Source organism: Loxodonta africana, chromosome 8, assembly GCF_030014295.1.
Source record: "Loxodonta africana isolate mLoxAfr1 chromosome 8, mLoxAfr1.hap2, whole genome shotgun sequence".
Lineage (NCBI taxonomy): Eukaryota > Metazoa > Chordata > Mammalia > Proboscidea > Elephantidae > Loxodonta > Loxodonta africana.
Genome location: NC_087349.1, coordinates 77,346,026 through 77,362,931, shown reverse-complemented (window position 1 = coordinate 77,362,931; position 16,906 = coordinate 77,346,026). Strand labels below are relative to the sequence as shown.

The 16,906-nt window shown below is 35.8% G+C and overlaps 1 protein-coding gene across 1 annotated transcript; it reads left to right on the top strand.

Moving 5' to 3' along the window:
- Positions 1–2,551: 2,551 nt before the first annotated feature.
- AGR3 (anterior gradient 3, protein disulphide isomerase family member) lies at positions 2,552–15,403 on the top strand. The gene is made up of 7 exons (XM_003407092.3): positions 2,552–2,799; positions 8,777–8,840; positions 12,662–12,714; positions 13,226–13,302; positions 13,531–13,594; positions 14,034–14,117; positions 15,248–15,403. Exons 1-7 carry the CDS (start codon positions 2,691–2,693, stop codon positions 15,295–15,297), a joined length of 501 nt encoding a protein of 166 aa, XP_003407140.1. The 5' UTR covers positions 2,552–2,690; the 3' UTR covers positions 15,298–15,403.
- The last annotated feature ends 1,503 nt before the right edge of the window (positions 15,404–16,906 follow it).

Sequence of the window (16,906 nt, the reverse complement as noted above, 5' to 3'; positions counted from 1 at the left end):
TTGTAAGTTGGCAGGTGGCTGTGCTCTTGTTTCTATGCAGGTGGGGCGGAGGTCAGGTGTGTGTGTCTATAAATCCACACCCACTTTTAACCAGAAACATCCAGAATACACTTCCAGCAAGAGCCCTGGCCAGTTCAGGTAAGCAAGCAAAGTTTCCAGATAATTTAATCAGTGGGTAAGTTCTAATTAAATGATCAACTTTTGCTATTCAAAAATGAGGCCTTCAGTGAAGGGTGGAGAAAGTTAAATAAAATTGTGTTTTTCCTCTTTTAATAAACTGGATTTCCTTTGCAGATTCATACTTTTATTATTCTTCTATATTAATGATATCGAGATAAACTGGCACAAATCAAAAAGACTATAACAATTACAATGCAGGTAACAATTGCTCCTTCCTGTTTTCTTTTAAATTCAGAGTTTTTTTAATAGATAATATCGTTTTAATATCGTTTGTATAAAATCTAAGTAATAAATGACTTATCTTAAATCACTTTTGAGAACAAAATACTAGTGCAAGTATATGCTAACTGGTCATTGTTTATAAAGGTTAAGTGTACACATTTGGTTATATGCTTCCCAAGTACACACCCAGGGTCATAAGCATGTCATATATATCTATGCGCTCCAGGTAGCTTAACTGTATGCCTGATACTAGAGGACCGTCAGCAATTCGTGTTTTATTTCACCGGGAAAAGCACTGATCATCCAAAATAATAATACTTAAGTTGTATTGCCATAAAATAGTTGTATTGCCATAGTGTATATTTAATACCTATTTTATAATTTATCAAACAAGGTAAAACAGAAAAGCAAGATTTTGATTTTTTTAAAGTAAAACTATTTGACAATAATACATAAACACTTGAAATTCGAAAAAACTTTGGTCCCCACTGAACTCTAAAACTGGCTACTTTCAAATAGGAATACGTTGTAATTTCTCCTTTTTTTAATGTGGGTTCTACCTGCTAATCTCTGTCCCTGACATAAGGAATCCTTGTTGTTGTTGTTAGTTGGCATAGAATCAATTCCACCTCATGGCCACTCCATGTGTGCAGAATAGAACTGTTCTATAGGGTTTTCAAGGCTGTGACCTTTTGGAAGCAGATCTCCAGGTGTGTCTTCCGGGGCACCTCTAGATGGGTTTGAACCACCAACCTTTCTGTTAGTAGTCAAGCACTCAAGTATTTGCACCACCCAGGGACTCCTTCCTCCAGACGAACTTTCCTCAACTCTTCTTTACATGCAAGACCCTTGGAAGAATCTTAAAGCAAATATGGGCCCTCTTCCCCAAGATGCACATAGAGACTTGAGATTTCCCAGACAATTTCAGGGTTTTGTGAACCTCCTTAAGCTCATCCCTGGACTGCCTGAAAGCCCACTGAAGCCAGGTTAAGACTGTCCTACAAGTTTGCTTCAGTTTCTCCACTGCAACTTTCAACCTGACTGAGTCTGGCCTTCCCAGACTGAGCTTTGCGCTCCAGATTCACCTGTCCCTATCCCTAGTAAAATCTACCCTTTCTTTTTTTCAGTAGGCCTGGTGGCATAGTGGCTAAGTGCTCAGCTTAGAACAGAAAGGTTGGCGTTTTGAACTCACCTGCCGCTCCGCAGGAGAAAGATGTGACAGTCTGCTTCCGTAAAGATTTACAACCTTGAAAATCCTATGGGGCAGTCCTACTCTATCCTATAAGGTCATTCTTAGTCAGACTCAACTCCATGGCAATGGGTTTTTGTTTCAGTTCTTCAGGTACAAGATGCCTAGTCCTTAAAATATAAGATGATATTCTGAAATCTTTTATGATGTTAATAAGTTATAGGAACTTAAACTGAGATCCTTATCAGTCACCATGGTTATTCTTTAACAGGGTGTTTCAATACTTGATTACCAGAAAGGAAAAATAAGAAAAAAGTCCATTGCAGGTGAAACCAATTGCCATCAAGTCAATTGGACTCATGACAACCCCGCGTGTCAGGGTAGAGCTGTGCTCCATAGGGTTTTCAGTGGCTGATTTTTTGGAAGTAGATCACCAGGGTTTGCCCACCAGGTGCCTCTGGGTAGACTTGAACCACCAAACTTTTGGTTAGCAGCCTTGTTAACTGTTTGTACCACCCAGGGACTGCACTGCACGTTAAAAAACCAACCAACCAACCAACCCACCCGTTGCAATTGAGTCAATTACGACTTAGTGACCCTATAGGACAGAGTAGAACTGCCCCGTAGGGTTTCCACAGACCAGCTGGTGGATTTGAACTGCCAACCTTTTCTTTTGTAGCCGTAGCTCTTAATCACTGCGCCACTGCACACTGGTGAGGGAAATAATTTAAATAGGGCTAACCCGTTCTTATTTGAGTTTCACCAAAGTGCAGTAAAGCAGCTCAGAATCAGGCTTTGTGTGCCTTGGTCCAGCTCCCTTTCAACTTCATTGTACTATTTCCAGAATGCCTACAACGTGGCTTTTCACAGTGTGAGCATTTATGGAGTTGAATACATTTTAAAAATATTTTTTGAATAAAATGTGAATGAAAGAGCTCAGTGTTTGTATTGTGTCAAATCACACAAGCAGCATAGTTTGTCAGCACAAGTTTGGTCCAACTCTGAACAAAGGTCTTTTAATGACATCCTGAAGTAACCTACTAAATTCTGAAAATTATTTTCTATCACCTAGAATCTTCTGAGGAATTCCCTAGGAGAAATGATGCTACACTCTGCTTTAGCCCTCAGTCTCTTATTCATCACAGTTTCTTCCAACCTCGCCATTATAATCAAAAAGGAAAAGAAATCTCCTCAGACTCTCTCAAGAGGTACTGTAATCTTATTTTCTAAACTCAGTCATTTGGGTTGTTTTTAAAACACCTCATCTAGTCTCCCATAGCCTACTTATAAAGAAAACTCACTTAACTGGAATATTTTGTTGTGTACCACTTCAAAGTAGGCAAAAAACTAGAAAGGGTCAGTTCATTTTCGGGAGTGAATCAGAACAACCGAAAAATAATAACAATTTGCCACGTCTTTTCCAGAAATAGTGGAGAATCATTTGGTTGCCTATAACTTGATAACCTAAGTCCTGGACAATAATGTTTAGTCGATATGTATAATCATGTCCTGAATGCAATTTAAGACCCCCCCAAATTTGCTCATATTCCCTGCCCCCTCTTTATTAAGGCAAGAAAATAACTTGGAATGATCTTATAGAAGCCTACCCAGAAAATTACACTTTATTTCACCCCTTGAGAATTTTGGTTAACCAAGCTTTTGCTATATTGACTACAGAAAACAGCGGCAGTGGTTTTAGACTTCATAATCTAGGTTCGTCACTGGCTACACGTTTAGGAAAAAAAGTTCTATTTGTACTTATTGTTTTACTTTGACTTAAGAAAAAAATATATATCTTCATCTGTAAAGAAACATTTTGCAAATAAAAAAACTCTCAAAATTGATTTCTACATCCCCAAGTTACAGCAATGGAAACAGAATCTTTTGTCTCTTTTTGGCTAATTCTAAGTTAGGACTATAACCACAAAGCACTCAGCCACTAGTTGAAATGGTAACATGAACAGAGCAAACAATTGAAGACTAACTATAGTATAATTTCAAATTCTGTCACGTTGACTTGCTTTCCAAGTTCATTCATTCCTTAACAAATGTATTGAGTGCCAGCCAAGTGCCCATCAATATTAGGCAAGTTAATTAATTCTACTTCAGTTTACCAATCACACAAATGATTTATCTACAAAGTCAATATGTTTTTGCAAAAGAAATAAATTAAAAGAGGGAAATATTTTCCTAAGAATAATTTATTATAGATCGCTGTATCTGGACATAATAATTTTGAGCTCAGTAGCCTTAAAGCACCAAAGACAATACTGGTTATTGCCCTCAAAGACCCTCCAGGTCTTAGTTAAGCAGAATACTTATAACTATATCACATGACATCAACTTTGGTATATCCACATTCAAATATCTGTATAAAACTGATACTTTTAAAAATATATATACTTAATATGTATAAAAAAATATGGCATATTTTAAATAACTTAATGAATCTGCTATTTTAGTGATTAAGAAAATCCATTAATAGGGAAGACAATTGATATTAGCTGGGGAATCCCATTAGTAAAGATTGTTTATATTTAGTTAAGCCCTTTATCAGCTATTGCCATGTACAAGCAACTGAGAGAATGAGGTTTAGAATGAATGAAGATTAAAGGCAGGCATGAGAGGGAGGGGTTTGGGTACAGTATACAGAGGAGCAAATGAACCCGCTTAGATCAGGGGGTGGCACCAAACAATTAAGTAGACAGTGGTAGGAAGAAAAGGGAAAAATAATTGGAAAAAGTTAATTGGTGGTTCAAAAAAAAAAAACAAAACCAAACACAGTGACCAAAAAAATCTTAGATTCATTTTGATTCAAAAGAATTGCCTATCATCCATCCCAGTGCATAGTATATAGTAGGTGCTCAATAAATACATACTGGACAAATGAATAAAATGTACTAGTTTAAAAAAAAAAAAAGTTTAATATAGACATCTGAAATTGAATACACATAAAGTTGATGTCTTGTGATGTAGTTATAAGCATTCTGCTTTTAACTCACTCCTGGAAGGTCTTTGAGGGCAATGAATAAAATACCCAGAGCTAGTAGAATTATGGTAATGAACAGAGACACTGAAGAAATTTTAAACACTATATCACCCTTGGCTTATTTTGATTTTGAGATTGTTGTTGTTAGGTGTCGTCTAGTCAGTTCCGACTCATAGTAACCCTATGTACAACAGAATGAAGCACTGCCTGGTCCTGCGCCTGCTCACAGTCATTCTTATGCTTAACCCCATTGTTGGAGTCACTATGCCAATCCTTCTCATTGAGGGTCTTCCTCTTTTTCAATGACCCTCTTCATCACCAAATGTGATGTCCTTCTTCAGGGATGGATCCCTTCTAATAGCCTATCCAAAATGTGTGAGACATAGTCTCACCATCCTTGCTTCTAAGGAGCATTCTGGTTGTACTTCTTCTAAGACAGATTTGTTCATTCTTTGGCAATCCATAGTATATTCGGCATTCTTTGCCAACACCACAATTCCAAGGTATTAATTCTTCTTAGGTTTTCCTTATTCATCATCCAGCTTTCCCATGCATATGAGGCAATTGAAAACATGGCTTGGGTCAGGTGCACCTTAGTCTTCATTATGACATCTTTGCTTTTCATCACTCTGAAGAGGTCCTTTGCAGCAGATTTGCCCAGTGCAACGCATCTTTTGATTTCTTGACTGCTGCTTCCATGGGTGTTGATTGTGGATCCAAATAAAATGAAATCCTTGACAACTTCCATATTTTCTCCATTTATCATGATGTTGCTTATTGGTCCAGTTGTGAGGATTTTTGTTTTCTTTATGTGGAGGTATAATCCATACTGAAGGCTGTGGTCTTTGATCTTCATCAATAAGTGCTTCACGTCCTCTTCACTTTCAGCAAGCAAGGTTGTGTCATCTGCGTAATGCAGGTTATTAATCCTCTAAACCTGGTGCTGCATTCTTCTTCATATAGTCTAGCTTCTCAGATTATTTGTTCAGCATACAGATGGAATGGGTATATTGAAAGGATACAACTCTGACACACACCTTTCTTGACTTTAAACCAGTCAATATCCCCCTTATACTGTTCGAACTGCTTCCTCTTGATCTACGTACAGGTTCCTCATGAGCATAATTAAGTATTCCAGAATTCCCATTCTTTGCAATGTTATCCATAATTTGTTATGATCCACACAGTCAAATGCCTTTGTATAGTCAATATAACACAGGTAAACATCTTTCCAGTATTCTCTGCTTTCAGCCAGGATCCGTCTGACATCAGCAATGATATCCCTGGTTCCACATCCTCTTCTGAAACCAGCCTGAATTTCTGGCAGTTCCCTGTCAACATACTGCTGCAGCCACTTTTGAGTGATCTTCAGCAAAATTTTACTTGAGAGTGATATTAAATGATATTGTTTGATAATTTCCTCATTCAATTGATCACCTTTCTTTGCAATAGGCTTAAATATGAACCTCTTCCAGTCGGTTGACCAGGTAGCTCTCTTCCAAATTTCTTGGCATAGATGAGTGAGCACTTCCAACATTGCATCCATTTGTAGAAACATTGCAGTTGATATTCTGTAGTGGATTTGTTTTTCACCAACGCCTTCAGTGCAGCTTGGACTTCTTCCTTCAGTACCATTGGTTCCTGATCATGTGCTTCCTGAAATGTTTGAACATTGGCTAATTCTCTTTGGTATAGTGACTCTGTATATTCCTTCCATCTTCTTTTGATGCTTCCTTCGTCGTTTAATATTTTTCCCATAGAATCCTTTGATATTGTAACTCAAGGCTTGGATTTTTTATTATGAGATAGAATTTATAAAAAATAATTTTAATATAATATAGCTTCTCTACAAGGCTATATGGAGCCCTGGTGGCACAGTGGTTAAGAGTTTGGCTGCTAACCAAAAGGTAGGTAGTTCAAATCCACCAACCACTCCTTGGAAACCCTACACAACAATTCTACTCCTTCCTATGGGGTTGCTGTGAGTCAGAATCGACGCAACAGCAACAGGCTTAGCTTTTATTTTTACAAGGCTATGAATGAATTGTTGAGAGAAGGAATTATATTGTTTTACCTTTGTATCAAGTGATTAGTGGAGGAAGCCATATAGCAGATATTTCTTTAACATTTTTTAAATTAAATCGAACAGGAGCAGGGAATAGTAATTTTTCTAATTGCTGAAGTTCCAGCATTGAATGATATTTGGAACAGAATAAGGAAAACTAAGGAGGGCCCCAGTCTCACTGGATGTTTCTAGAATAATTCTTAATTAATACAAAATGTGGTGTGAAGAAATTACATGTGTTCATGCAAAATTGGAAAAAGAATCCTATTGGATTTTTAGAGATAGGAAGGGTTTCTGCTGAGGTGGGTTGTTAAACTAACATGAGCTGTCTTCCAATGCTAAGATTCTAAAATCAGGTAAAAACAAACCAAAACACTGCTGGTGGGAATGTTAAATAATGCAGCCACGTTGGAAAACAGTCTGGCAGTTCCTCACAAAGTTAAAGGTGGAGTTATTATTTGACCCAGCAATTCCACTCTGAGGCATATACTCAAGAGAAATAAGAACATACATCCACACAAAAACTTGTACATAAATGTTCATAGCAGCATTGTTCATAATATCCAAAAAGTAGAAACAATTCAAACGCCCATCAACTGAGGAATGGGTAAATAAAACATAATACAGCCATGCAATGGAATGTTATTCGGCCATAAATAGGAATGAAGTACCGATACATACTACAGCATGGATGAAACTTGAAAACATTACGCTAAGTAAAAGAAGCCAGTCACAACAGATCACATATTGTATGATCCCGTTCGTAGTAAATAATAGGCAAATCTGTAGGGACAGAAAGTAGATTAGTTGTTGCTTAGGGCTGGGGAGAATGGGGTTAAGAGTGATAGCTAAATGGTATAGAATTTCATTTTGAGGTAATGAAAATATTCTACAACTGATTGTGATGATGGTTGCACAACTCAATGAACATACTAAAAAGTAATGAACTGTACACTTTTATGGGTGAATTGTATGGTATGTGAACTATATTTCAGTAAAGCTGTTACCAAAAAGCAAGACAACAAACAAAACGAAAACAACCCAACAAGCAAAAATCATGGAATCATGTTTAACTTGCTTTATAATTCTGTTTCATAATTTCTTGTCATTATTTAGCCATGGTATCAAAACCACAAACTGTGGTCTGACAACATTTGATACATACAAGAAAATTGATACAATATTTTTTTTATCAGTAAACAGAAACATTTCCCGAAAATAGTCTGCAATATACCTGGATGTTTGTACAATCTTCTCCTTAATGATCTTATCCTTTAATCTCCCAACTACTTGTATCACATCTTCTTTAAAGACTACTGAGTTCTCTTTCTACTCATTGTTTCCTGTTTTCCTTTCCTCCATCCTTCTATATACTTCCAAAATACCTGTGTTTATTGTGTTTCTCAATCATGAAATTCCCACACCAAAAATTTTCCCATTTCAGAACTCAAAGCAAAATTTGGAATTCCTTTTTTCCACAATGTATACTCACTCAGAAAGGTCAGCATCTTCTGGTACTCAAGAAACAACGGCACTGTGGAGTATAATCCAAAGTATTTCTGGTAGTTTTATATAGCATGCAAAGATTAGCTATTATTACCTGGACATACTAAAAGCCAGAGATTTTGCATCACCCAGAAATGTTCTTTCGATCACAATGTTTATTGAGCACTTTCTATGTTCAAGGCTGTGGGCCTTGAAGTTTGAAACAGCAACTCAAAACCCCAGCAATGCAATTAGAAAGGACACTCTCTCCTCATATCTGGTTATACTTATCCTCTACATCATATGCCAGAAGGTCCCTGGGTGGCGCAAACAGTTTGCACTTGACTACTGCCAAAATTTTGGTGGTTCAAATCCACCCAGCAGTGCAGCAGAAGAAAGATCTGCTTTTGTAAGACTTAACTTTCGTAAGACTACAGCCATTGAAAGCCCTGTGAAATACAGTTCTACTTTGAAACATATGGGGTTGCCGTGAGTCAGATCGGCTAGATGGCAACAGATTTGGTTTGACACCTTATGTCAGCCAACTGTTTGGTGGCTTTTTAAAATATCTATAGGTAAATATCTGCTTATCAGATGACTGCTTTGAAACTCTTCTGGATTAATGCATTGATTTCTCCTATTTCAGGATGGGGAGATGACATCATTTGGGTGCAGACTTATGAAGAAGGTCTCTTTCATGCTCACAAAAGGTAAAATGTTTCTCAATTTTGATAGAGCATATACCGTATATTTATACAAATAATGTGAGCCTTCTTTGTTTGCCAATCATGCCCTCTCCCTGTGAGATATTTTCATGAGCACTGCTATGCCAATTTTATTTTTTTTTTACATGCTGCTGTGAAATTGTGCACTGCAGATTAGTAAGTAAGCACAAGCACACCTTACTTACTATAAGCCCATGCATACCTTGCTTACTGGTTAACCTGCCCCTGTTGAAAAGGCTTTGTACTTTTGTTGCACTAACCAAACACCAAACCAAACCCAGTGCCATCGAGTCAATTCCTAAAGGAAGGCTAAATAAGAACTGTATGCACCTGTTCTAACTTACCTACAAATTCTAGTTAAAGACTTGAACACACTTAGGAATGGATCATGTTTGTAACCTGGGGACTACATGTACCTCCTTATTTAAAAAAAAAAAAAAAAAAATTGCTGTCAAGTTGATTCAGACTCATAGTGACCCCATAGGACAGAGTAGAACTGTCCCACAGGGTTTCCAAGGAGCAGCTGGTAGATTCAAACCTTCTGATTAGCAGTCATAGCTCTTAACCACTGTGCCATCAGGGCTCCGTACTTCCTTATGGAAGAGCGAAAAGCTGGCATATTAGCTTTTGAAAGGCTACCACAGTTCGTTTTGCTATTGTATCTGTGTAGACTAATAGTTGCCATTGTTGTTGGTGTTAGTTGCCATGAGTCCGCTCTGACTCATGGCAACCCCACATGCAGCCGAACAAAATGTTGCCCAGTCTCGCACCACCTTCAAGATGCTTGAGTCCATTGTTGTGGCCACTGTGCATTTTGAATGCCTTCCAACTTAAAGAGTTCATCTTCCAGCACTATATGGACAATATTCTGTTGTGATCTATAAGGTTTTTCATTTGCTAATTTTCAGAAGTAGATACCAGGCTTTTCTTTTTAGTCTCTCTTACTCATGAGTAATGTTGACAATTTTTTTTTTTTTAATAAGGGAATAAAACCACATTACCTTCCTCCTTTTTACCTGTTGAATGAAGAAATAACAGCTTGGTAACACAATTTTAGAGAAAGTAAACAGTTGTCCTCTCACATTACCATCCAAAAATCAAACCCACTGCCGTCAAGTCAATTCCAACTCATAGCAACCCTATAGGACAGAGTAGAACTGCCCCACAGGGTTTCCAAGGCTGTGAATTTTTATGGAAGTGGATCTTCCTCACATTACCATATAGAAGATAAATTGGTACAGTCTCTATGGACAGCAAGTATATCAAAATTATAAATGCACACACTGTTTGACCTAGAAATTCCACTTCTGGAAATATATTCACAAGCATATCTCCATATGTGCAAAAATCATAAATACATGTGTATGTATATCAGCATGTTCCGCTACTTTTGTAAGACTACAGCCATTAAGAACCCTATGGAGCAAAGTTCTACTCTGAAAAACACGGGACTGCCATGAGTCAGCCAACTTCTTCGTGGCTTTGTTAAGTATCTATAGGTAAATATTCTGTAAATATGAAAGTAGTGTTTATAATGATCAAAACAATCTAAATATAAGAGATTGAAAACAATTTAAATATTCATCTTTGGGGGGACTAATTAAATAAATGAAAGTATATTCATATAATGGAATAGCAAGAGGAGGAGCCCTGGCAGTACAGTGGTTAAGCACTAGGCTGCTAACCAAAAGGTCACTTGTTCAAAGCCATCAGCTGCACCACAGAAGAAAGATGGAGCAGTCCGCTTCCATAAAGATTACAGCCTTGGAAACCCTAACGGGCAGTTCTACTCTGTCCTATAGGGTCTCTGTAAGTCAGAATTGACTCGACGACAACGGGTTTTATAACGGAATATTATACACAAGCAAAATGGAATGATATCCAAGATACACTGTTATGTTAAAAATATATACATATATGTGTATACTATGCTAGTACACTGTGTTTTGCTTTTTTTAAAGAAAGAATATGTATATACACATGGACATGCATATAGACATATACAATATGTATGCATATATGTAGATAAATGACCTGAAAAGGTAAGGATACGTAAGAAACAGTAACATTGCTTACTTCTGGAAGGTAGGAGTAGGAAGAAGAGTTTCTGCCTTTTCAATTTTAAACCATCTAAATTTATAATCTATTTTAAAAGAAAAAAAATGTAAAATTTTAAATGATAATTTACCGAATGATACTGATAGGGAGCCAGACCTGAGAGGCTTTTTGCTAGACAGCTCGGAGAATACAGCTAACAATTTCTTAAATTTTTTCTCTCAAGTTCCTCACCGTCTGAAGTGTTTGTTCATGAGGCTTTAGACCAAAGGGGACTTGTTTTTATATGGCTGGTAATCTAAGAATGATTTTACATTTTTAAATTTTGAAAAAAAAAATTTTTTGTGACACATGAAAATTACATAAAATTCATATTCCAGTGTCCATAAATAAAATTCTACAAGAACACATCTATGCTCTTCATTTACGTATTGCCTATCACTACTTTTATGCTATAATGGCAGACTCAAGTCATTGCAACAGAGACTGTATAGCCTCCAAAGCCTAAAATATTTACTATCTCGTCTTTTACTGAAAAATGTTCTTGGCCCATGGTGTAGCTCATCTCTACTTTAATTTCTACCAGATTTCTAATGAAACTTTGTATAAGATTTCAGGAGATTCAAAGTTTTTTTGTTTTTTTTTCCTAATTAAAAATTTTGTTTTTTAGATTTTATAAAAAATATTAATAATTACTGGCTATTTTCATATTGGAGCCCTGGTGGCAAAGTGCTTAAGAACTCGGCTGCTAACTAAAAGATCAGCAGTTCAAATCCACCAGCTGCTCCTTGGAAACCCTATGCGGCTGTTCTACTCTGTCCTGTAGGGTTGCTATGAATCAGAATCAACTCCACTGCAACAGGTTTTTTTATTTTCATATCTCTTTCTTTTTGTGGCAACTCACAATGTAAAACAAACCAAGTAGGAGTTCCTTGTCTATATATTTTTCAGTGTCATTTTGATTTCAACTCTCTGAAAAAAAAATTTTTTTTGAAGAAAATTAATTGACTTCCTTGTTCTTTAGATTAAGATAAAAAAATTACAATATTAACTGCAGTAAAGGATAAGAGGATTATGAATTGGATGTATAAGAAGCTTTAAAAATGTCATTTGAAATCCTTAGGGTATCCTGTGCCTCAGAGGAGGTAGACTCTGTGTGTAGTTAATAAGCATAAATTAAAAATATATATATCACAGCTAACCACATGAAGTATCTGTCATTGAATAACCCTATGTGGTACCAAATATTTGTTAGTCTCAAAAAGTGTTGAATAACAAACTTTAATTGTTAATAATTTTAATTTTGTCCACAAACTTGAAATATAAGTAAATTTTAAGTAAGATAAATCAGACTACTTCACGATTTATGGCAAAGAGCTATTTATGACAGAAAGCTAGCATTTGCTAACACTTCGAACTCATTGGAGACAGAATTGATGTTTGTTTATACAATTGCAATATAATGCACATAAGAATCTCCGGGTTACCTTGTTAAGTTACAGATTCCTAGACCTCACCTCCAGACATTCTGATTTGGTAAGTCTAGGGTGGGACCAGAGAATTTACATTTCTAATAAGCTTTCTGGTGATGCTGATGCTGCCAGCCCTTTGCTACGGTGCATTGCTATGATTTGTAAATCTAGATACTTCTTTAAGTCTAGTTGAAAGTACTAAAACTTTAAATCTAATTCCAGTGTGTATTTTGACTCAAATTTAATCTCATGACTTAATTCCACATTTTCTTTTTTTAGTAACAAGCCACTGATGGTTATTCATCACTTGGAGAATTGTCAATACAGCCAAGGTAATTTTAGCTCCCAAAATCTTAGTATATTTCCAACATGAAGGAGAAAGTGACTTCATGAGAATAGCTAGGAAGCATTTAGCAAATTCTGAAACAACATTTTGTTAAAATAAAAAAAAGAGCAATCACTATGGTGATTGTCAGCAATCTTTAAATATATTGATACTATCATGTTGTCTTTAGAATTAAATATTTCTCACCACAAGAAAAAGGATGGGAAAACCTGCTGAAAGATAAAGTTGTTTTAACCAATTTATTAGCCAATGACTTATATGAAATTATAAAACTAGTGATTCATTAATGGGATTACCCTTTGGTGTCTCCATGGACAGATCCAGGGACAGACTGTGTCCCTGACTGTAGAACAATAACGGACAAACTGGCAATTGGTCAGTGAACTATTTTTGTTCAAGTTATAAATGCAACAAATGCAAAATACAGTTTTATTTTGCTCTTTCATATTAAAGATATTTTGATCTTTGAAATTAACTGACATTGGTTTCCTCCACAGCACTGAAAAAAGTGTTTGCCCAAAATGAAGAAATACAAGAAATGGCTCAGAATAATTTCATTATGCTGAATCTCATGGTACATGTCCTCATAATGTTTTCTTAATATCATAATTCACTGGAAAATTTGAATCATTTTTCTATTTTTAGAACACAAAGAGCTAATTAGTAGATATAGAATGTTATATAGAAGCGTAAAAGGCCAGATGATACAATTTGCTGAAAATCTACTTATCTAAAATATTTTAAAAATTAACCATCAAAAGCAATCTAATCCAATAACATTCCTTTTTCCCTCTCCTGCTAGCATGAGACCAGCGATAAAAACTTATCACCTGATGGGCAGTATGTACCTAGAATCATGTTTGTGGGTATGTGTGTAATATCATTTAGCTGGTTTTACACAATTTAGTAGAACGCTAAATGTTCTCACTTTTTTTTTTTTGAATACTAGTTCAAGTGTGATTACTTTCAAAGGGAACTCATTTCTAACCCAACACATTTTCAATCAGCTTATTATTTCTACAATTAAAATCACTGTATCTATACCTTGTAAATTTTAATTAACTTGAGGTATTAAATCAATATTACAATGTATTTTCAGTACACTTCTCCAAACTGGATTTACAGAGAGCTCTGAAACACAAAAGTGTGAATTCAGGATTAAAGTTTTGACTCATCATGAATTCACATGTATGAAAATTGATTTTGCTTACAAATTCGTTTAACATTTGTTTTAGAGGAAGCAAGAATGATTGTAAGAACATTTTAAGTAATACTTCAGAGTGGTTTTTTGTTTTTTTTTTGCAGATCCTTCTTTAACAGTCAGAGCTGATATAACTGGAAGATATTCTAATCGATTATACACATATGAACCTCAGGATTTACCACTGTGTAGGTATTCACAAATTAGCTTGAACAGTGATAGTAACTGACCCTTGCCTGTTACAAGGTTCAGTACAGCTCGATACCAGTGCTTCTCAAAGTGTAATATACAAGCCAGAATCACTGGGGTTGGTGGTGGTAACCATCCATACCCTTTGCCGTTGAGTCAATGCTAATTCATAGCGACCCTATAGGACAGAGTAGAACTGCCCTATAGGATTTCCAGGGAGCAGCTGGTAGATTCAGACTGCTGAATTTTTGGTTAGCAGCTGAGCTCTTAACCACTGTACCACCAGGGGTCCTTGGTGATGGTTTTTTCTGATGGTACTGGTCTTTAAATTGCAAATTTCAGTCTCCCACCTAAGCCACCTAGTCAGTATCTATCAGGCTCCCTGGAATCTGTATTTTAACAGGCATGCCTAATGATTCTTATGATCACCAAATTTTGAGACCACTAAAACTGAGACAGTAAAACTTGGCAAAGCCGGAACCTGTGGAAGACAGAAGAAACCTGTCAAAGAAGAAACACTAAAATACTTTCCACTAAGAGCGAGTGATAGAAGGTGGTAAAACTGCACCCTGTCAAAGGTGGAAAACTTGTGAGACCCAGAAAAACAAGGCAGTCCCACAGAGGCTCTCACAGTTTCACTCTAGTGCACTGCACAGGTACACAGCCTTAGAGAGCATGTCCATTCTCCTGGTGTCAAAAATCACATGCAATTTCTTCGAATTCATGACAATTAAATACTTTTGTCTTCTTTTAATGCTTATAAGAAAGGAGATATAGTCTTACTTGGGACTTTAATTTTTACATTTACTATCAGCTGTTTTTGATAACTATGATTATCACATCCAGTGATACTAATGCAAAATGATTGGTTTAAAAAAAAAAAGATGGAAATCATGCTTTCCCAAAATCCCTCTGATAAAATTATTTCACATTAAGAAGTTGATCAACTATCTCTGAGTGGCCTAATCCCTAAATTTACATATGTACCTTTAGCCTAATATTCTTTAATGTCACCATTTTCATAGCTATTAGTTTATGTGAGACAGTTTCAGGTTGTAGGAGTTAATAGATTATAATGCTTGATACTTTTATTTACTAATAACATATTATAAATTTACTCTTATTTCAGTGATAGAAAACATGAAGAAAGCATTAAGACTTATTCAGTCGGAGTTATAAAGGATGATGGAAAAAATGCCTTAACCTCTAAGAGGTCAAATGACATGAAGAAAACCTTCTGGTTAATTGACTAATACTAAATGTACAAGTATATGCATTTTGTAACACTACCATTTAGTTTTTTTTTTTTTTAACGTGGTTGCAATGTTCTTATGATGGTAAAATGATATTTTAATAAACTAGTTATAAAAATTTGAGCATGACAAAGTAGTAGTTTGATTTCTGACTGCATCCAGTGGCAAAGAAAATGTGTCATGAGTCAAGAATTGTGATGGAGACAAGAGGACTGAAATAAGAGGTATCTACTTTTTTTACACTGACTGCCTGTTTCTTCACCTCTTACTGATTCCACCAACAAATTCAATGTCAATTCTGATGCCTCCACTGCGCCAAACCTGCTTGTGTAGATTGTAAATGAGCGCCACCTTGCCAAAGCAAATGGACGCATCTCTGTCGACGTATTTGAATTTTTAGCTTCATATTTCAAAGTTAACCACATCCTTCTTTTCCTCTTTCAAATTAAAATAGATATTTCAAATTCAATTTATAGTAAATTAAAAAACACATTTTAAAAATTCAATTACATATGTTCCTTAATTTAATGATTGGGTGGACATTTAAAACATCTTTTAAAAATGTAACTATCTTAGGAAGATTGAAGAATTTCTCTGGTTAAGCAGCAGGAAAGGATTATGCCCACTCTGAAATCAAACACCCAACTACCAACTCTATTCTTTACAGGAAGCTTCCAGAAGGTCAGTACTATGTCTTCTATTTCTTTAAATAACACAAAAATTCCCTGCTAATGGAAAATCCCATAATCAGCTGGGAGTAATTCTCAAAAGACAGAACATGTTTCAGACGGGCAGAAGTTTTCCTAGCCCATTGTAATTGGTTGCATTTAACAAAGTTTGAATTGTTTTTGAGATTATGAAGTAAACTAGTCTATGAGTTAGACACCTGGTTAACTACAGTGTTCGAGGACTCAGAGGAAAAAAGCTTTCCTCCAAGATTTATTCGAACACTATTCTGTTAATGTTAGGCAAACTTTTAGTAAACTGACTTATTTGGATATAAATAGGTTGTATGGTCATCGGTAATAGGTCCTCATCCATTCTATTTGAAAAGATATTAAATGCTATGGCTGCTAGCCAGAAGGTCGGCAGTTTGAATCCGCCAGGCGCTCCTTGGAAGCTCTACGGGGCAGCTCTACTCTGTCCTGTAGAGTTGCTATGAGTCGGAATCGACTCGATGGCAGTGGGTTTATTAAATATCCTAGTTTTTGTTTTTTTCTTTTTTAATTTTGGAACAAAGTCTGATGTTAATATTTTAAAATGAATGCTAAGAGATCAAAATGCACTGGCATTCTCTGATTTAATCATTTAACTTATGAAGACTAAAGTAATAAAACTGATTTGATTGTCTCGTAAATAGTTTAGTGACAGAAAATGCTAGGAGATATTGCAGTGAGCTACAGGAGAGATCAGTTGATATTTTAAGAATTAATAGATAAAACTGAGCATTCATTTATTTTTCTTCACTAACTATAAAAATGTTACTGAATAGTAAATTGATTATCCTTTGTCATAAAAAATACATTTAAAAAATC